Source organism: Amphibalanus amphitrite, unplaced genomic scaffold (assembly GCF_019059575.1).
Source record: "Amphibalanus amphitrite isolate SeventyFive unplaced genomic scaffold, NRLGWU_Aamphi_draft 000108F_arrow, whole genome shotgun sequence".
In the NCBI taxonomy this organism is placed as follows: domain Eukaryota; kingdom Metazoa; phylum Arthropoda; class Thecostraca; order Balanomorpha; family Balanidae; genus Amphibalanus; species Amphibalanus amphitrite.
In genome coordinates this window covers 496,705-518,870 of record NW_024881603.1, presented here as the reverse complement: position 1 = coordinate 518,870, position 22,166 = coordinate 496,705, and the positions used below count along the sequence as shown (strand labels likewise).

The 22,166-nt window shown below is 48.8% G+C and overlaps 1 protein-coding gene across 2 annotated transcripts in view; it reads right to left on the bottom strand.

Annotated features, from left to right (window-relative positions):
* Positions 1 to 7,918: 7,918 nt before the first annotated feature.
* LOC122380850 (tudor domain-containing protein 5-like) overlaps positions 7,919 to 22,166 on the bottom strand; it is a 29,828-nt gene continuing 15,580 nt past the window's right edge. For both annotated transcript variants that reach the window (XM_043364363.1, XM_043364364.1), the window contains exons 2-14: positions 21,592 to 21,708; positions 20,656 to 20,989; positions 20,185 to 20,356; positions 19,267 to 19,341; positions 18,726 to 18,823; positions 18,278 to 18,494; positions 17,748 to 17,905; positions 10,989 to 11,195; positions 10,683 to 10,781; positions 9,778 to 9,897; positions 9,059 to 9,312; positions 8,700 to 8,771; positions 7,919 to 8,424 (exon numbers count right to left, since the gene is read on the bottom strand). In XM_043364363.1, the coding sequence (XP_043220298.1) occupies positions 8,310 to 8,424; positions 8,700 to 8,771; positions 9,059 to 9,312; positions 9,778 to 9,897; positions 10,683 to 10,781; positions 10,989 to 11,195; positions 17,748 to 17,905; positions 18,278 to 18,494; positions 18,726 to 18,823; positions 19,267 to 19,341; positions 20,185 to 20,356; positions 20,656 to 20,989; positions 21,592 to 21,701 (2,031 nt within the window). In that variant the 5' untranslated portion in view covers positions 21,702 to 21,708 and the 3' untranslated portion in view covers positions 7,919 to 8,309. The remainder of the gene's footprint in view (positions 8,425 to 8,699; positions 8,772 to 9,058; positions 9,313 to 9,777; positions 9,898 to 10,682; positions 10,782 to 10,988; positions 11,196 to 17,747; positions 17,906 to 18,277; positions 18,495 to 18,725; positions 18,824 to 19,266; positions 19,342 to 20,184; positions 20,357 to 20,655; positions 20,990 to 21,591; positions 21,709 to 22,166) is intronic.

Sequence of the window (22,166 nt, the reverse complement as noted above, 5' to 3'; positions counted from 1 at the left end):
GCCGTTGGCAGTTTCCAAAATTGTTGAAATGGACTACACTAGGGTTACCCGCGTGCTCCGCAACGCGAAGAAGGGTTATTTTTGACCCGTGGGTATTGCGTTGGTCTGTGTCGATTTGGTTGGTATCCATTTCGTTCGATTGCTTTTTGACGGCCAAGCATTTTGTAATAAAACCAAAAAAAGATACATCGCATCGAGGTGCCCGTGTCGTATTATCATGCGTTCTACTTTAGAATGATTCGAAAACTGGCGTGAAGTCTTTTGATGGCCATCGATGAATTTCGCTAAAAATGACAATGTAATGGTTTGGAACATTTACATCTTTAGCCCGCGCACCGACGGGGGTCTGCGCTAGTGGTGCCAATTTCATGAAATTTCAATTCCAATTCCGATCCAATTCCAAGAAATTGCCAAGTAAATTTCCAATTTTGTCCAAAGCGGGGGCTATTCCAATTTTTAACGATTTTTGCATTTTTTGCGTAAATTTTAAAAGTGTTTAAAAGCGTTTTAAAGGCCTCCGTTTTAAAATTTTAAATTTTAAAGGCCTTGTGTTCCGATTAATTTCCAAAAAATGTTAAGAATTCCGTCCAAATTCCAAATTGGAATTGGACAAAAATTGGAATTCCAAGAAAAGAAATTCCGATTGGCACCAATAGTCTGCGCCAACTTCGCACCGACGGGGGGGGGCGGATGACCGCCCCCCCCCCCTGAGATCTCGAGAACGAAGCAAGATAGCGACAAGCGGTAAATGGCATCGGATACGCACTGCCAAGATCTACAATTTTTACAAAGGTCATTTTCAGGTCAGGTCAAAGATGACGTCACAGGGGTCGAAAAAGTCAAAATGGCGGCGCTAGATATGGAGAGAGTTTTTCTCGAATAACTTTCGAATAAGTCAAGATAGGAACAAACTAATGGCATCATCGTGATCCTCTCGTCAATCCGCATCGAATGATATATACGTTGACCTCGAAAGGTCAAGGTCAAAGGTTGACCTCAGGTCACGTGACCATCATGTATATCATTCGATGCGTCTTGACGAGCTGAACACAATGAGACCATCCACGCGTCTGTATCTTGTTCCTGTACGGAGTTATTGGCCAAAAACCTTTGGTGACCTTTGATGACGTCACATGACCTCACAGCTGCCCAAAAGCAAAACAGACCTCAAGGTAGTGAAGGTTGATCGTATATGAAGTCATATATGGTATATGGGGCCATTCCGACCCGTTTTAGTGGTAAAAACAGGGACATGGATGAGATAATAATGGATTGGTGTCTTCGCAGTTTTTGGCGACATTGAGCTCAGGCCTGCCATCTAGCGGGAGAATTGTCGTAAGTTAGGAGCAAGCCGAGTGAACGCCGCTGATTAGCATTGTGACACACGGGAGTGTGGTGTAGTAGCAGGCTTGTTGTGCAATTTTTCAAAAGGTTATGTCTTTATATGTCAGTAAAAGTGAAGAAATTAATAGATTTATGTGCAGGGTCAGTAATAAGATAAGCAGTTCCATGATATTTCCTCATTAAATCGTGAAACAGGGAGTTATTGGAGACTTCGCCAGCACGTGTCGTTTTCGCTATTTTTCACATGAGTCTTTACTTGGCCTAAATCAAACAAATTGTCCGATCAAAGAACAAAACGAACGTAAGTAGGTACTATCTATAAGTCTAATGAAAAGTTAAACGGAATTGCTAACGTCATTACCGCTCAATATGTAATTCAAGACGCTCTATGAAAAGGATCCAACCAGCGCTGCGTAGTCGATGAAATTTCAGTGACTTTGGCTCCAACTCCGATTCCGGTATTCAAATATCGACTCCGACTCCTCCGGGCAGAACTGTCGAGTGTCGATTCACAAAGACTCCGACTCTGACTCCGACTCTGCAGCCCTGGTAAGTCTGTGGAGTCGATGACTTTTCGGTGACGTTCGAGTCACACTCCGACTGGCGACTACAGCTTTTAAAAATCAACCGACTCCAAGTCGGAACAGAACCGCTGGCTCTGACTACAACTCCGCAGCCGTGGCCCAAGATAGCCGCCTAAAACAATTTTAATGTGTGATCTTCTTCGTACATACATTGTTTTGTCATTTTAAACAAGGAATGGAAAAGGGAGACGAAGCCTTCACAAACAGGGATCTCCTGTTGCGGATCAATCAGTTGCTGGAACAGAAAGGCATAAACACCACGCATCTCATTTCATCTTTTTCCTAATGACTGCACCAATGTAAGCACTGATCAATGCAGTGCGAGCATCGGTGTGACATTTGTGTACCAAGTTTGAGTGTTATCCGCCCAGCCGTTCTTGAGATGGAAGCGGCACCCCGCACGTGCGCACGTGCAGTAGCACCCCCATAGTGACACATGGAAATGCATTGGCCACTGGATGACTAACTATTGACGAAGTTTTACTGTCATGGGCCCAGCCATTGCGGAGTTACTTTATGTGGAACAATTTCGACACCCCTAAGTTGGCACGTGGCACGTGCTGTAGCATTAACTAAGATGAAGAAAATCGTTCGAAATTCGGAGAAGAAGGAATAAGCCTACCAAATATGTATGACATATTGTCAAACTGCTGTACCATTGTGAGTAAATGACCATATAAAAGGTCGTACAAGCCGATGGGACTGGGCGTTTCAATACACACCGTCTTACGCATTTTATTTTCGCAAGGGCGGATCTAGGGGGTCGTTTTGGGGGGGGTCACCAGTCGGCCGACATACCAGGTCTGGTGAATGAATTCTGACGACCGGGGGGGGGGGGGTAGGGAGCGAGTATGTCGAGATCAAAAAATGACATTTGATCTTCGTCGTTTATAAGATGAAGTTTTATCGTAAGTCACTCGGCTCAGTAGTTTTAGTTAGTGAAACCCACCTATATAGGAGCGTCGCCACGGATTTTTTACTGGGGGGGGGGGGGGAGGCGGGTCGACCGACTTAAAAACCCAGAAGTAGATATAGTTACCTCACTTTTAGCCTAATGCATTAGTAAATAGTAGCATACAGTCACGATCTCTCTTATTGACCTGTGTATGAATCGGCGGCGCGAAGCGCCGCAAAAATTTGCAAAAAAAAAGTTGTCAAAACACAGCTCTAAAACACAAATATTACAACCTTTTTAGCATGCTAGTACAAGCCGGAGTTCCTTCACAGTACACATATGAATTCCGATTCAATTTGACACGGTTGGTGTTATTACAGTCACTGTTATTTCTCTCTTATTGATTGGTGTATAAATCGGCGGCGCGAAGCGCCGAGAAAATTTGCAAAAGAATGTGTCGAAACACAGCTCCAAAACACAAATTTTACCACCCTTTTAGCATTGCAGTACAAGCCGGAGTTCCTTTACAGCACACATATGAATTCTGATTCAATTTGACACGGTTGGTTTATGTAATTACAGTCAAGATTTCGTATTGACCTGTACGTATGTACATAAATCGGCGGCGCGAAGCGCCGCGAAAAATTTGCAAAAACATTTGTCAAAACACAGAGGGGGCCTCCTCTCTACAGAGGACCACCGATCTCTACTGCGGGCCTCCTCTTTTCACAGGGCCTCTTAACTACAGAAGCTACAGGGCCTCCTCTCTACAGAGGGCTTCCTCTCTACTGAGGGTCTCTCCCTTTAAGAGGGCCTCCTTTACAGAGGGCCTCCTCTCTTCAAAGAGCCAGAGGACCTCATCTCTGCAAAGGGCCTCCTCTCTTCAGAGGGCCTCTTCTCTACAGAGGGCCTCCTTTCTTCAGAGGGCCTCTTCTCTACAGCGGGTCTCCACTCTTCAGAGGGCCTTCTGCATTCAGGCGGTCTCCTTTCCACAGAGGGCCTCCTCTCTACACAGGGCCTCCTCTCTACATAGAGCCTTCTCTCTACAGCAGGTCTCCTCTCTACAGAGGGCCTCCTCTTTAAAGGGGTCTCCTCTCTACAGGGGGCCTCCTCTCTACTGAGGGCCTCCTTTCTACAGAGGACCTCCTCTACAGAGGGCCTCCTACCTACTGAGGAGTCAGAGGGGCCCTAGCGGTCAGACACAGACACTAGCGGTTATTCACTGGAGGCCCCAGGAAGTAAGAAGGGCCCTAGCTGTCAGGCTGGTCAGAGGGCCCTGAATGTCCTGACGTGATTTTTGGGATTCCCGTGAATTTCTTTCGCCTCAGACGTGATTTTGACCTGCCAGGGCCCAGGGGCACTAAAAATAAAACAAACAAAATAAAAAATGAAAATAGGACATCACCAAAATTAAGTGACCGAAATCCGTTGAGTTTTTAATTTTGCGTACAGGTAGGGGCACCACGAATTAAATTCATGACCATCCCCTTGGAGTTTTCCTGGATCATCCCCTGGTGCTCGCACGGTTGAGACAAAAACGAGTAAGATTCTGGTCTTCACTCTTCAATACGCCTTTTCACGCAACACGATCCAGAAAAACAAAGGTATTAGCTCAGAAGTGTTTGACAGGTGATTTTGAGCATGCAAGACGGCGTCTATAGCGCATTTAGGTCTTCGGCTTTTGGGGGGGGTCAAATGACCCTCTCAGACCTTTTGGGGGGGGTCATGACCCCGTGGACCCCCCCCAGGATCCGCCAGTGTATTTTCGTTATTACCTAAAGGCTGCTTGACGTTTTTGGCTTTCAAGCATTTAATACATTTTTTTTTGTCGTCTCAGGTCCAGTAAGATTACCCCCAACTCGTGGGAATATGCAATTCAAGCCAACTAACACATCACACCCACGTGTGTCATAATGCTGAGAGATGGCGTTCACTCGGCTTGCTCCTAACTTACGATAATTCTCTCGCTAGATGGCAGGCCTGATCCCAATGTCGCGGATCCCAATGTTAATTTCCACGAGACACCAATCCAGTGTTATATCATCCATGACAGGGAGTTGATTTTTCCCCCATTGACTTATAATGGGGAGGTCGCGAAATTGACCTGACCTTAGGTCACCGATATCAAAATTCCGAGATATACAAATTGTAGCTACTAATGACCTAATAATATCCTGCGACTTTCAAAGGCCTCCGACATCTACTGTAGCTCTGGCACGGTGACAAAGTTGCAAAAAAGTGACTTGAGGTTGGGTCATTCAAAGTGACCTGGTGACCTGACCTTAAAAGGTAGGAGGTTCAAACTCGCACACCATGTGTAAAATTGATGAGGTTATAGTCATACCAAATTTCGCGGCGCGTAGCGCCGCGGTTTTCCCGCTATTCGCGAAAAACCTCAGGGGGGGGGGGCGGATATCCGCCCCCCCGTCGGTGCGAGGGTTAACCCGCGCGGGGCTGGGGGGGTAAATTTTACCCCCCCTCGCGAATTTTTGCGATATCTCAAAAACGGCGGCGCGCAGCGCCGCCAAACTTTCAGTACCTTTTCTTACATCAATTTGACACCTTCCCTGAAAATTTGAGCGAAATCCGTCGGAAAACTTTTGAGAAATTGACGTTTTAGTGACGTCATGTTCGCCATTTTCGCCTCAAAAACGGCAAAAGTTCAAACGCCGCTAACATCTTCATTTTTAAAGGAATCAAGACGTAACAAAAAAGGTTATACGTGATTTTACTTTGTCTATCAAATGGCTATCTCGGTTTTTTGAAAATTTTGGATTTTGGCCTAATTTTTTTCAAAAAACTGATTTTTTTGGGAAAATCATTATAAAATCCAAAACTTTGAGTCTATCGAAAAAACCGGAATATATGTCAGAGAAGTGGTCTATGTGCACCTACATACCAAATTTTAGAAGAATCAGTTCAAAAATGTGGGAGTTATTCAAAATTTTATGACGTCACGACACACAAATTTTTTGAAAAATGACTTTTTTGGAAGTTCTAGACCTCGTACGGAAACAACAATAGCACCATTCGATTCGCCGTGAAAAACTGCATCAGATAGACACCTTTTTAGGCCTTAACAACCAACTTCAAAATTTGACCTCACTTGACCTGACCTTGACCTGACCTCGACCTGAAATTCATCCAGAGGTGGTCCATATCACTTATTGAGTGTGCCTATTGAATTATATGAGTAAAATGACCCATAAAACATGTGTCGCACATGCCCTTTTCTATATTTTGTTTTTTGGTGACCTGACCTGACCTGACCTGACCTTGACCTTGACCTCTGAATGATATTGTATGCAACTAATATTGTCTTGGTAGCCTAAGAACACGTTTTGGGCGATCAGTCTCAGTCCATGACTCCATTCTTCGGCAACTACGGTGCAAGGCCGATACTGTAGAAACTTGCAATTTGTACCCTTGACCTGACCTTGACCTTGACCTCAAACTTTAAATTAAGTACATGTTTTTAGTAGTTCGTGATGAGAGCTTTCGATTGGCGTTTGAATTTTCCAAATCGGACCATTAGTTCGGGAGATAACAGGGGGGGTAAAATTTACCCCCCCCCCCCAGCCCCGCGCGTTCGGCTGGAGACCCCAGCCCCGCGCGGGTTAAGAATACTGCTGCTCATCATGCAAAAATGAAGAGTGAATATTGGACAGAATTAAATGCTCTATCCAATGGTACCATATTCAAATGCCAAAGGTATCAGGTTATGCAGCAAAACGCGAGTAATTAATAAAGTGGCACATCATTGACAAACACAATTTTCTCCCGAGATTTGTACCACCTTGAATTGGATCAATCAGCTTTTCACAATTTTTATATGTGAGGCGGTACATTTTTATTGCTACTAGGCGTTCTTTCGGCTCGCTCCGTCTGACGGTCACCTGAAAATAATATAAATTCCAAAATCCGTCCAAAACGTCAATTTTCCACATAAAAGTGCCCTCCCCGGTGCACGTGGCGCGTGCCATCCCCTGCACCGCACACCATTCGATAGCCCGTTCAATTATCTACACGATGCTGTTTTCCCCGTGCCGATCGGACCCCTGGTCGCCAAGATATGGCACCGGGACCGGAGCCGTGTCGGCCAAATTTAGCCGTTTTCGCCCGATTTCGCACGCCGATTTATACATGTAAAGTCTATGACGTGAATTAGCACTTTTTGAGCACGCGCCACGCGCCCCCTATCAATCCGATCGAGCCCAGACCCCCCAAAGGCACGTCGCGCATCCTTGATCTATAAGTTGTGCAAATTTCACCGCGCTAGGTGCAACGGTCTGGCCTGTAGTCCACGCAAAGCACGGCCAAGTCGGGACCTCGGTAACGGACAGACGCACCCTCCTCAAATAGTAATATAGATTTGACCTTTGATGACCTCTGGTGACCTGACCTTTGACCTGAACCAAAAAAATGACCAAAGTGTTTCCGTCATTATTTTTTACGCTCTTTCGAATGCCGCTTACCGCGTCTCGCTACGCGGCCCAGGACCCGAGTTAGATGGGGGGGGGGGTGTTCCCCCCGGCCCGGCGCGGAAGTCGCGGAGCACCGGCCCGGCGCGGGATAAAGTGACCATCCCACCTTAACATTAAGTTTTGAGTTGAGAATAGACAGCCAAAATGGGGTCCCTGGCTTGCACTTACCGGTTTGAGCACACACAAGATCGAGAAATACCTCAAATCGAAAATATCTAATTTCAAAAATGCAGCACGTCTTGGATTCAGAGGGGCTAATGCATTAGAATGCCCCCTCTGAATGTGTGACGTCAGCGCAGATCTACCGATTTTAAATCTTTTACTAAAACCATCTAAAACGTTTGGTAGCACGCGGTGGTATATGCTGCTTTGCGCGCAATAAGTCCCGCACTTTCAAATAAAGTCGCTAGAAACAGTGGAGATCCCAAAAAGTAAACAAAAATAAAAGTCTATAATATCTTGAAAACCGGTGAATATCTTTCGATGAGATTTGGTAGATATTCGTTTTCGCTCTTTCTGAACCGAGCGACATCACTTTCATGCCAATTCATTAACTTTTTTGAAGGTGGGAGGGTCCCTTTAATAGGTGAAATGACACAAAAGCAGGCAACTGTGAGAATTAATTTATTACATTTACCTAACACTCTGGAAGAGCAGTCACAGCCGCTCCGAATAACGTACTCGGAGGAGTCATGTAAAGCAACACTTATCTGCGCACGCTGCCGGGACCGGGACTGCGTCCCGCTGCCCGGCGCCAGGTACAATCGAGGGCCGCTCGGCGGCAGCCGAACGCGCCCGCCGCGCGCCTCACTGAGGTCTGCGGGACTTATCGCGGGTCTCACTGAGGTCTGCGGGACATATCGCGGGTCTCACTGAGGTCTGCGGGACTTATCGCGGGCCTCACTGAGGTCCGTGGGACTTTCGCGCGCCTCTGAGGTCTGCGGGACTTATCGCGGGCCTCACTGAGGTCTGCGGACTTATCGCGAGCTGAGGTCTGCGGTCTTATCGCGATGCCTGCAGCCGCTGCAGCTCGGCCTCCAGACGCAGGTGGCGCGCTCTGAGCGCCGCCCGCCGAGGGCCCGCCGGCGCACCCTCGAACTGCTTGTGGGCGTCGTAACTGTGGAGCACAGCGCAGTGCCGTCAAACGCTGCAAAAGCGGGCCATTCTTAGCACAAGACATTCTTAGCCTCATGCCTACAGGCGTTCTGATGCACTTCAACGTGCTTGTGGAAAAAACAACGAAAAACGGGAAATGAACATCCGAACTGACGATTCATGACTGCTTCTATGACACGGCTAGACGCGAACGCTGGCCGACGATCCACCAGTTCTCAGGAGCACTGATTCAGCACCCTCTATTCGTGTGCCATCGAAAAGGTAATGAGCACGTACCACTGGATTTTCAGCGCGTTGATCCGGTCCACCAGGCCGGTGTCGCAGTGATCCGCCTCCGGCAGCTGCCGGCTGCAACACACAGTTTATCCTTTCGTAATTCGACATCCATAATAAATACAAAACTCATAATACAACAAACCGAAATTCGTGCCCAAAATACACAGTGCTTAGGAGGGAAATGACGGTTGAGAGAATGCATCAGATAAGTGGCGGTGTGTTTGCCACGACACATTGCAATAAGAACTGTGAACATATACTTTACTAAATTTGCTCCGCAACTCTATAATATGGGCCGCTGGGCGCACCGTGTAATGCCTGCCACGCGGACAGGCACAGACGGCGGCGGCGGCACTGACCTGATCGGAGACAGGAGCTCGGCGCCCTCGGGCGGCGTCCGCACCTCCCCGTTGACGGCCGGCCGGCGGTGGTCGTCGGGCGCGCCCAGCGCCGCGTAGAGGTCGCTCAGCAGTCGAGAGTCGGGGGTGCGCAGCGTCGCCGGCGGCCAGTCGTGCTGCGGCTGAACCACCGCCGCGCCGGCCGACACCAGCTCGTCGCCGACGTGGACGTCCGTCTCACCGCGGGTGTCGCACAGCAGCAGCGCGCTGACGTACTGAGTACGGAGCGGACAGAGCCGGTACGGTGACATTGTTATACCCACTACACACCGCACACTACACAGCAGCAGCGCGCTGACGTACTGAGCACGGAGCATATGACACAGTTATACGCAGCAGCAGCGCGCTGACGTACTGACGGAGCGAACAGAGCCGGTACAGTGACAGTATACACCACACAGTACACAGCAGCAGCGCGCTGACATACTGTGCAGCGGACAGAGCCGGTACGGTGACAGTATACACTACATAGTACACAGCAGCAGCGCGCTGACATACTGAGTACGGAGCGGACAGAGCCGGTACGGTGCCAGTATACACTACATAGTACACAGTACAAACGCAATTTACCCAGTACACAGTACACAGTACACGGCAGCAGCGCGCTGACGTACGGTCGGAGCGGACAGAACCGATAGGTATAGAGATAGTACTCTGTGGAGTGATTGGCGGCGCCTCACCTGGGACTGCTGCAGGACGGTGGCCATCAGAGGCACGCCGCCGCGCACCAGCTTATCGAAGACGGCCTGCGCCGGCCGCGACCAGATGCCGTGGGGCGGCGCCACCCGCGCCAGAGACCCCTGCCAACGACGCAGAGCAGATTATAACAGACCCAGGGGCGGCGCCACCCGCGCCAGAGACCCCTGCCAACGGCGCAGAGCAGATTATAACAGACCCAGGGGCGGCGCCACCCGCGCCAGAGACCCCTGCCAACAGCGCAGAGCAGATTATAACAGACCCAGGGGCGGCGCCACCCGCGCCAGAGACCCCTGCCAACGGTGTACGTACATAGAGCAGATTATAACAGACCCAGGGGCGGCGTCACCCGCGCCAGAGACCCCTGCCAACGGCGCAGAGCAGATTATAACAGACCCAGGGGCGGCGCCACCCGCGCCAGAGACCCCTGCCAACAGCGCAGAGCAGATTATAACAGACCCAGGGGCGGCGCTACCCGCGCCAGAGACCCCTGCCAACGGCGCAGAGCAGATTATAACAGACCCAGGGGCGGCGCCACCCGCGCCAGAGACCCCTGCCAACGGCGCAGAGCAGATTATAACAGACCCAGGGGCGGCGCCACCCGCGCCAGAGACCCCTGCCAACGGCGCAGAGCAGATTATAACAGACCCAGGGGCGGCGCCACCCGCGCCAGAGACCCCTGCCAACGACACGCAAAGCAAATCATAACAGACCTCTGCCAACCGCGCACAACAAATAACGGCAGACCCCTGCGAACGGCGCAGAGCAATAGTGTCGCGACTGCGAGCAGCGACAGACGCAGCCGATTCGGACATTTTACACAGACGTCCATTCCATTGCACAAACGCTTGTTTGCCCTGCAGTTTTGTTTTTGCAGAGGTTTTCTCACCTCGTGCGCCAGCGCCGGCAGTTTCATGAACTGGTCGTCCAGGGGTCGGACGGCTTCCAGCGACAGCAGCAGCCGCGCGCCCGTGTCCACTAGATACACCTGCCAGTGGGAGACGCACAGTGCACTCAGAACCACTGAGTGAACGAACAAAAAACACGAACGAAATATGCACTCCGTCACTGCAGTTGGCTATAATTACATATGCCACCCATATTTTCTCAGTCCCCTACCCACCCCAATCCTCCTACTTCACCAACAACCACCAACCTAGAGCTACCGGCAACTGTCCACTGGTCCGCCGCTCACCTTCACTTGTTCGGCGGCGCGGCCGAGCAGGACGGCGCGCCTCCAGCCGGCGTGGGTGCTGGCGGCCAGCGGCCGGCCGGCCGTCCAGTGCCGCATGGCCGGCGCCCGGTGCTGTCCGCCGTACGCAGCGGCCAGGGCGGCCTCCAGGCGCACCAGCTCTGCGCCGCTGCTGCCCAGACGGAAGAAAAACTCACCCGGAGAGCGGGCCTGCGCAGAAAACGACACTCAAATCAACACCGATCCTAAACAATGATTGGTCAATGATTGCAATACGCACCGATATCCGGAAATGCGTAGCTTGAGGATACGACTCGGCGCACTAAGCAGTAAGCACACATCCAGAGCCAGCTTCCAATGAAGCACCAGAATGGAGCAACCTATATTTTCCATGTATAATGTCTTGCTCGTGTAAAAGCACTGAAAATATATTAACAACCCGAATCTTATAATGCGATGGGGGTACCGGGCGTGTAACTCACGTCCGTGACAACCACCTCGATAAGCGGGTAGCCGGTCTACTATGGTGGAAGTACCGGGTGTGTAACTCACGTGCGTGACGACCACCTCGAGCAGCGGGTAGCCATTGGGTATGGACGAAGTGTCATTTCTAATCTTCCTCAGGTAAATGATAGTAATTCGTATTCGTTTCGGGCTACACTGAGGTAAAAAATTGTTAAAAACCAAATATTTTGGCTTTATTGAGTAGCCTTGTTCACTGGTTTGAAATATGAAATACAAAAAGACGATACAAATGTGATGACATGCGAAACAGGTTCGTGCTATCAATGATCTGTGACTTCCTTTTTTTTACACTGTGCATACGCTGAAACAACCATACAGTTCAAATCATCACACATCGTTATGACAGTCGTAATAAGATATTATGCATCGTCTGATTCGTATCATCGTCGAAAGTCGGAATCGTATAAGCGCCAGACGGTCTCTTATAAAAATGCATTAAAACCTGTACTTTGGCTATCATGCAAAGACAAGAAAGAGTATCTAGATACTTTTGAGATGCAAAAAAAAAACAACAACTATGGTTCCCCATTTTCTCTATAAAACTAACACATGTCAACACAAAGCAACGTCCCAAATCGGGCTAATGGTAGCTTTGCCCACCCCCCTATTCATTGCTGACTTGTGTATCTTTATCTCTAGAGCTTCCCGAATCGTTCTTCTTTTCCAGTTCCGTTCAATGGCCAAGGTTGTAGCTTTTCGCGGGTCCAAATCTCTAGCACATGAGAAGGCGTGTTGTGCTGTAGCCGATGTGTCCGTGCGACCATGTCTTATATCAGCCACATGTTCTTTCAGCTTCGTAAGGCCGCGTTCCCACTACGACCGTTGAACATCGTAAATTGCAAGAACGGGAGCAAACGGACGAGATCGTTGATCTAGAGACTTTTCTAAAAAAGTTGAACACTTCCCTAGATCTGGTATACGGGGCTTGATGGGGAAACATCGTGAGACATCGGCAAACGGCTTGGACAAAGCCAGTTGAGAGGAGCGATGATGAAGGAGGGATCGGCACAATAAGCTATTGTAAAAATAATGTTCAGAATTTAGGTAGTTGATGTGGTAAAAGATTCCATGCAACTGAATGAATGATAAAATTAGAAAACCTTTTAAATTTATTAGCGTGTTAAAAGTACGCAAGCATTAGAAAATATATCAACAAAGCCAGCGAAAAGCATTCACAGCTATGATAACGACAATCTATTGACTTTTGAAGCGAAAATGTGTGCAGTTGATATAACTCATTGTGGTTTTGCTGTGAATACCTTCGGGAAGCGGTAACCGATAAATTGCAAGTTCCGATGATTTCCTATCAGTTTATTATGGCAATCCTCGATAAAACATTTCGCAAGTTGAAGCAGGCTGCAATACAACTGAATTTGTCGACACAGGTTCAGCGATTTAGGTATACGAGTAGGGGAAGGAGGGTGAATTGCGCCACCTTAAGGAAAAACGCTAATTGTAAGAAAACCGCTGGAGATATAAGCATGCATTGGTGACAATTTCAAAGAGGAACTCATTGGCTACGATTTAAGAGCCTCCCGATCAATTAATAATGTTTCGTTTGCTTCTGACAGCTGTTTTTTCAGAAACATGTAAAAGGGCGCATTTGCCAACAACTGCTGTAAATTGCGCCAGGGGGATGGCGCAATTAGAACCCAATTGCGCCCTATACTTTAACATGGCTAAGCGAATGAGACGGAATGCATTCACCCTGGCAGTCTAATGTCATTGCGGCTTACTGTAACATTAATAATGTTATTCACGCTGGTTAAATAATAAATGTAGGTGTAAATCGCAATGTTTTTTGCCCAGGTAGATAACTTTACATGTGTTCGTACGCTTGTAAAAGTGCAACGAAAACGTTTACTGTAACCGACTAGATATATGTGAACGTATGCGCCTATACGGTTACATTTTCAATCGTTTCTCTCAAAATTAATAATTTTTATTATTTCGACAGCTTTATGACATCAGTTTTTACTTTTTTATCATAGCTGTCACCTCTCACGCCTGAGTCCATGTTGAAAATATCGTATTTTGTCAATTACACCACAAGTTCGTAGCCTAATGGCAGCTGCATTATAAGTTTGACGAGAGAAATAATTTGCGGACTGACGACAGCGGGTTGCTCCCCTGCCTGACATTAAACCCTTCTTTATTGCAATCAATTAATGATGCATTCATGCTGTCGTGATATACAATAGCTACACCATTATTCTATTTGCGCCCCCTGGCGCAATTGCCATGGGCGCAATTAAAATTGAGGTACTTTTTAATAAAAGCGAGGAAGTTATCATACAGATGTTGAAGGAAGTTAACTGTTTTAGTGAAACATAATGAAAAAAGGGTTTTTCTTTTTAAATATCACTCTGAAAATCACACAAATATCACACATTTTTATAGCCAATGGTCAAAATACTGCAAAAAAGCTAAGAAAACGCCGTAACATCTTTGATGGCGTAATGAGCCTTGCTGATTGGCTTCATGGGGGAGCTTGGGCCATAAAAGGAACTATCCAGTGGGGGAAATAATGTTTTCGAACACAAAATTCAAAACATGCTATTGAATCCGTGGGAATGTTGGTGGACGCAATTGGTTAGGAGGGCGCAATACACCCACTTTCCCCTACCTACAAGTACCTATACGGAGCAGGCATTCAGCTTACAGCAGTGCCACAGCTCATGTCACCATCGTCATGTGACTACGCCATCTCGTCAGGCCATGCTAGAACTGTATAAAGGCAATTATAATATCAACTGAACAGACGAGAAGCACTTATGAGTTTAGCAAGGAAACTGACGCCGTGTGCTCAATGAAGGTAAGCGAGTGTATTCGAGCACAGTTCACAGCAGATGGTGGCAACTGTCAACGTTTGTCTGACAGCTCTGCAGTGTGGCGTGGCATCACAATGCAGCGGTCTTCCAGAGGAGAGCTTGGCCTAAGCGTTTGAGGTCCCAGGCCTATCTATCTGAATCTACGATGCAACTCTTGGTAGCTGGCGCGCAACCGGATCTGTCTCCGAGATTCTGAGTTGCGGAGCGGTGCTACGAAAAGAGGGAGATCAGAAGTGCAAGTCGCACCTGTTGTGACTTAGCGAGGATCATTCGCTCAAGAGTCGCATGCGATGTGCATAACAAGGCCAGACAGCCCAATGACAATCACATGCTTCGCATGTGGTAGTCCCAATCACATGGCGCGATCCAGATGGCCTTGATCCAGAAGACACTGTGATTTGTTTGAGCCTTGAATGAGGCCCTCAGTGACGATCCGACGGCGGAAGCTGCGTGTCTTGAACGAGGAGTGGTCGGTCGCTTGAGGTCATAAGTGAGCGACGACGCCGGTGGCCACGATGGTCAGAAACTCTGCCTTTAGTTTCACAAGAGCAAGTGCTGCTGCGGCATGTATCGCTGTCAGATGATGTAAATAAACGTTTGTTATTTGCGCCGCATTTGCAGTGGCATGAAATCATTTGTAGGATTCTTATTTCCAGGCGCTGATGGTAGGTAAAAGAATACATTGAACTAGACCTACGGTAAATCTGCCGAAAAGTTAAGTTATTCATCGCCACTTAGCGCTCGCCTTATACATCTATGTATATAATTATAGTTATGTAGCTTTTATCCGCAAAAATACACCACCTTTCATGCCTTGCTGCTTGTCTTCTCACTTTGAATATCAAGAAACTTCCCAAAAATGGCTTCCTGCTCTATGCACTGCCTAAAAATGCTTATTAGTGTCATTTAATATCTGCACAAACCTTCAAGAACGTTCAAAAAGTTGAACACTGTTCAACTTTTTGGCGACCTCACCAACCAACCAACATGGGGAGCAAACTTTCAAAATCTTACAAATGCCTCCACCCGAAAACACGTGTCAAATACCCGGTTCCCACCACCACCGGCAGAGATCGTAAAAATGCATGCTGTGATTTTGCCGATCTTGCCGGTTTTCTCCCGTTATTTTACTTTACGATGTTGAACGGCCGTAGTGGGAACGCGGCTTAAGCTTGGGACGTCCACTTTCTCCGACATAAGACTCCCCGCAATCACATTTAATCTGATAGATGACACCCTTTTGCATTTCTGGATCCGTCTTGTCTTTTACTTGAACTAGATGTATGCGTCAGCAGGGACAGTGCACAGGGTCTTCGAACCGCTGTTTACAGGAAACCAACGGCAAGTGACACTTACATAAGAAACAACTCAAATCACGCGTCAGCAGTGAAGGTTGGAGTCATCAGAAACCTCGCCAGGAGAGCAGAGAAAATATCTAGCACCAAAGAAGCGGAAGCGAAAGAAAAGGAGCATTTAGGGAAAGTGTTCAAGCAGCACGGATACCCAAATCATGTGATTAAAAAGGAATTAGCGCAGAAGAAAGCAAATAGGACAGATACACATGAAGAAACAAGCCGAACAACGTACATTTCTTTACCTTACGTGCAAGGACTGAGCGAGCCCATAGCAAGACTTTTACGTCAACACAACATCAAAACAGGGCACAAATCTAGAACGCTTCGAGATCATCTAGTTCAAGTAAAAGACAAGACGGATCCAGAAATGCAAAAGGGTGTCATCTATCAGATTAAATGTGATTGCGGGGAGTCTTATGTCGGAGTAAGTGGACGTCCCAAGCTTACGAGGCTGAAAGAACATGTGGCTGATATAAGACATGGTCGCACGGACACATCGGCTACAGCACAACACGCCTTCTCATGTGCTAGAGATTTGGACCCGCGAAAAGCTACAACCTTGGCCATTGAACGGAACTGGAAAAGAAGAACGATTCGGGAAGCTCTAGAGATAAAGATACACAAGTCAGCAATGAATAGGGGGTGGGCAAAGCTACCATTAGCCCGATTTGGGACGTTGCTTTGTGTTGACATGTGTTAGTTTTATAGAGAAAATGGGGAACCATAGTTGTTTTTTTTTTGCATCTCAAAAGTATCTAGATACTCTTTCTTGTCTTTGCATGATAGCCAAAGTACAGGTTTTAATGCATTTTTATAAGAGACCGTCTGGCGCTTTTACGATTCCGACTTTCGACGATGATACGAATCAGACGATGTATAATATCTTATTACGACTGTCATAACGATGTGTGATGATTTGAACTGTATGGTTGTTTCAGCGTATGCACAGTGTAAAAAAAAAGGAAGTCACAGATCATTGATAGCATCATAGCACGAACCTGTTTCGCATGTCATCACATTTGTATCGTCTTTTTGTATTTCATATTTCAAACCAGTGAACAAGGCTACTCAATAAAGCCGAAATATTTGGTTTTTAACAATTTTTTACCTCAGTGTAGCCCGAAACGAATACGAATTACTACCATTGGGTATGGTTACGAGCGAGCGAGCGCAGCGAGCGAAGCGAAGTCTTTTCAATATAACGGAAAAAATATCAGTATGAGCGGCCCGAACCGGCCTGTAACGCTTTTGAGAGGCTTATATCTCAGCAACCGCAGGACCGATTGGCCTGCGGTCTTTTTTGTTGGGTAGCCCCATCCCTTCTACCCCGTAACTGATTACTTTTGATACATCTCAGTGACCGTCGTGGCACGTGCCACGTGAAAAGTCAAGGGTGTTCAAGCTGTTTTGCAAAAGTAGTGATTTTGAGAGGCTCATATCTCAGCAGCCGCTAGGGCGATTGTCTTGCGGTAATTTTTGTAGGGTAGCTGCATCCCTTCTACCAAAAATAGGATACTCTCGATGCATGTGGGTCATCCCCAGTGCACGTGCATAATACAACAATAAGAGGTGTCAAATATGTTCCCATTTTTATAACTCAGTAATTACTTCGGCGATTTCGCTGAAACTTGGCATACAGGTAGGCACCCACCAGGCAATGCATTCCCATGTGTTGCGGTTAGGGTGCTACTGCACGTGCGCACGTGCAGGGGGCGTTTCCAGATCTCGAGAACGGCTGGGCCGATTGTGCTCAAATTTGGTACACGGCTGGGGACCGGTTAGTAGGGTGCCGTGCAAAAGTCAGTTTGGACCCCGTTTGCACGTGCGCACGTGCAGAATGCCGCTTCCAGATCTCAGGAACGGCTGGGCCGATTGCGTTCAAATTTGGCACACCGCTAGCGACCGTTTAGAAGGGTGCTTTGCACAAGCCCCGTTGGAAGTACCCTCTCGCCATTCCGCACGTGCAGGGCTCACTATCTCGCTCGCTCGTTCTTCGCCCAAAAGGCGTTTTACTGGTTTACTATGGTGGGAGTACCGGGGATGTAACTCACGTGCGTGACGACCACCTCCAGCAGCGGGTAGCCGGTCTCGGTGGCCACCTGGCGGCCCTCCTCCAGCCAGACGAGCTGCTGAATGGCGAACCGCGCCGGCGGCACGGGCGAGCGCGCGGCGTCCCCGCCCGCCGCCGCCGGGATGACCCCAGCCGCATCTGAGGCACGGACCAGACAAATGGTGATTTGATGGAATCAGGTGCAGACTGACTGAAGTCAGCTTTCCTGAATAACATTCTTATGCCGTCGAAAAAAAGAAGCAAAAACAAAAGTTCGTTCTCCAACAGCACTTGAACAGCTAAGTAGCATATCATTATCCAAATTTCCAACTTTACTAACTGGCTGAAAGTAAGGACTGAAATCAAATGAGACCATCGCGGTTTAGTGAACGTACGCGAGAAACAAACAGCTTAGTTAGAACTGCGCGTTAAACAATGAGGAACACGAATAAAGAGGTCCTCTGAAGCGCCCGCCGACCCTCCAAAGTGTTTGGCCGTGGTGCCCTATCAGCCGCGCCTACACCGACTGACCTGATTTGGGCGAGTGCAGTCGGCCCGTGTCGCCGGCAGCTGCAGGCCCCTGGGCGCCGCTGGCCGCGCGGGCCCGCCGCCCGCCCGGCCTCCTCACACTGACGTGCCAGTCGTCGTCGCGCTTCTCCAGGTGGAAGGGCGCGCCGAGCGAGGCCAGTGCCTCCAGCAGGCTGGTGAAGCCCTGCTGCTGGTAGTCGAGGCCGCGGCCAAACTCGCGCTGCCGACACACGGGGCGCGCCCGTCCAGTCACACCGCAGCCGCAGCTCGTGGAAACCCGAGCTCGCGGATACTACTCACACCAGCGACTGTGGCTCCCGGGTCCCAAGTCCCGAGTTCGACACCAGTCACGACGCGCCAGCGCACATACCTAGGTGCCACGTAGTTAGGTCGTAGATGTGAAACAGGTGCATTCTGACAGGGGGACATTCACCACACGGCAGGTACTCACGTAGTACAGGTTGGGGACGTCGGACACCTTGACGCACTCGCTCTGTGCGGAAATCACCTTCACCAGCTCCTCCGAGAAGCCGCGGACAGAATCCTCGACTGAAAATTACGACATTCACGTGTCAAGGATCAGGTGGAGTGGGCGTCATGGATTCGTGCTACCGTCTCTGTGATATTATATATTCGCCAAATCAGAGCATATTTCAAAATACTAAATGGATGAAAATGGATCCACATTTGTCGCCAAAATTCCATCATTAACGGACAACTTTGCTCCTAGCCAATGATAAGTGTATGAATCGGACTGAACGCGGGTTGCGAGCCGGCGAGCATGCGTGCGTGGTACGCGCTGTGTACCGAGTGCATCATGTGATATCGGCTGAAGTGTGCTGCACCCGCCATTTGAAGCACTCTGCAGACATGAAAAATGTACAGATGGGAGAAAGCAGTAGGTATATGCATAGTTTAAAAAGCAGTACTGCTTTTCTGCACCTGTCGTGTCGTCCAGACGGGTTTGGACGGGGGAACAGCACTGTACTCACAGGATAGGAAGGCAGTGGCTGGCGACGCGTCCTGGGCTTCAGCTGCGGTGGACGGGGTCGCTGAGGAGCCAGCGCCTGCGAACACAGCAGAGTAGTGGGTCACAGCCCGCCGAAACGGCAGCTCAAACTGCAGTGTTTGAGAAACAGCTGACGTCTCTAAAATAGTGCGACACAATAACCCGGTTTACATAGCATATTTGACGAGGCTCTAGCTCGTTTAATTGCCGATAATTTCGATGCATTGGTCTACAAATATTTAGAGGGGATCATTTTGTAAATTGTTAAGCACCATTGTCATCTTTTGCAACATCACGGACAGAGATATAAGCTTGCAACAAACCCTATGTAAACCGGGTTAATACTAACAGATGCGGCATAAAAAAAACAACTTTTGCCACGAACAAGGAAATTGGAGTAAGTTTAATGGTATACTTTTCAGAGTCTCAAGAGTAAATGTATTTTTTATTTAAATGATGGCAAATATTTCGATAATATATAAAAAACAAAAAATATATAATAATATAAAATATAATAATATATAATATAATATAATATATAATATATAATAAATAAAAAATAAAAAATACATTTACTCTTGAGACTCTGAAAAGTATACCATTAACTTATCAACCTGAGTAAAAGATAAAATGACTTTAAAGTCCCACTTGGTGTAAGTTTGATAAATAACTATGCACAATCACAGCTAAATCCAAACAATGAAGCACATCTATCCCGTGTTACGGTCCTCTTAAAGCGCCTCCATGCATTCGGTGTAATATGGCCGCAGCAGACTGCGATCGGTCAGTGGCCTAGGTGCTGAGATCAGTCAGTGGACTGGGCGTGTGATCAGTCAGTGGACTGGGTGCTGCGATCAGTCAGCTGCTGTGTCAGTGGGCTGGTCCCCTCACCCGGTCTCACCTGGCGCCGGGATGGGGAACACCTTGTCGCCGGTGGGAGTCTCCTTGAGTCGGACCAGCTCTGGTATCGACTCCATCAGGCCCTTCAGCGAGAAGAAGCCCAGGGTGATGTAGGCGATAGCGTGCCCGACCATTGCCAGGTGTTTCTGATTGAATTCGTCCAAGTATATTCCCTGTGCAAATTAACAATGTCATGTCACCGTCACCGCCGTGAACTAACATGCTAAAATCATACTTTCTTCTGAATGACTTTTTGAGAAAATCCATCAATGATGTCCTGAAGCATAGCCTAAATCAAATCAAAGAATCGCTACAATGAAACGAACGAAGACATGTCTCGTCGGCAACAGCTACATATCGCCCATACGACAAAGTGCACCATTTGATGGACGTCCGCGCTCCACCGCCCGGCTGCACCTGCCAGCGGCGGCCGGGGGAGGCGGCCCGACCAGTCTCCAGCTGTCGAACTCACCTGTGGGTGCTCGGCCACCAGCCGGAGGATCGACTCGCGCGCCTCGACGGGCACAGAGCCGCCGGCCGGCCGCCACGGCGACTCCGACTCGGGCGGCGGGCCGACCGGCCGCGGCCCGGCCGTGCCGCGCCGCCGACCGCCGCTCGTCTTGGGCCGCCGGCTGCGCTCCACCATTTTGAGCACGTGTTGGGTGGACGAGTCGCAGACGGGCCGGAGGTGCAGCTGTCCGCCGGGCAGCCGCTCGCAGCGGCACACGTCGGTGGCGTCGAGCAGCAGCTCCTCCGGCGAGAAGTAGCCCAGCCGCCGGTACGGGATCGACGTGTTGGTCAGCTCCCTGCACACCGACGGCGCATACGGACGGTTAGCACACCGACGGCGCGCGGTCAGCACACAGCACGGACGGCCCGGGTCAGTGGTCAGCACACAGCACGGACGGGCCGGTCAGCACACGCCACACAGCACGGACGGCCTGGTCAGCACACAGCACGGACGGCCCGGGTCAGCACACAGCACGGACGGGCCGGTCAGCACACAGCACGGACGGGCCGGTCAGCACACAGCACGGACGGCCCGGGTCAGCACACAGCACGGACGGCCCGGGTCAGCTATTGACGAAAACCACAGACGGACAGGCCCGGTCAGTCCCAACAGGATCACAAAATGCACCAGTCAAAGTTCAAGCGGCAGCAAGTGGCGTGAATACGTTTTAGCACTCACTGTATGTTGTACCTACTTAATAGTGACCGGTAAATGCAAAATGACCTCGCTGCATTTACGTTCATCATGCTTGACGGGAATAGAACAAGTGTTAGGTACGATGAAGGGACGCAGCATTAAGTTCTAGCTTAAGCGAGCCATTAAGGCTGGCAAGGTAGAAAAATGAATATCTCCAAAACACGACATATTTCCAAGAAGCTAACAAAACAAGTTCCTCACCTATACACCTTCAAAAATTTTTCGAGGGGCATGCCTCCTGATTCTGTGATAAGCACAGACCTCACATCCTTCTTAACCTTCTGGAGAAGTTCTCTTCCGTGGGAGTCCATTTGAGAGCTGCAGGAACGATGGAACGATGATCAGAAGAGAAATTCTCAAGTCAGCAGCCGCCATGGCACAATTACCTTAGACTCACAGCATGTCTAACATAAAAATATTGTCTGAGGCAAAATGACGGTAGTGGGAGATGAAGGTTATGCAATGCATGCGAGGCTGTGAGCACCATATTTTTAGGAGGAGCACCGAGCAGGTGTTTTTTCGTGAACAGCTCACAAAAAAGCGATGGAACACGACAAAACGGTACCCTCGAAGTCGAGCTTATCAATGTTTAGATGCCCAAAACATTTCATGATGACTCAAACAACCGTCGACTTCTGAACTCTTTCTCGAGATCACGTCCGGCCATAAAGTACCTATAGCTTCCAAGTTCCAAAGTTACAGCAGGTTCCGATATTCCACACATTTGGGCAGTACACTTCGCCATGAAATACACACCTCGCCCAATGACAAAGAAC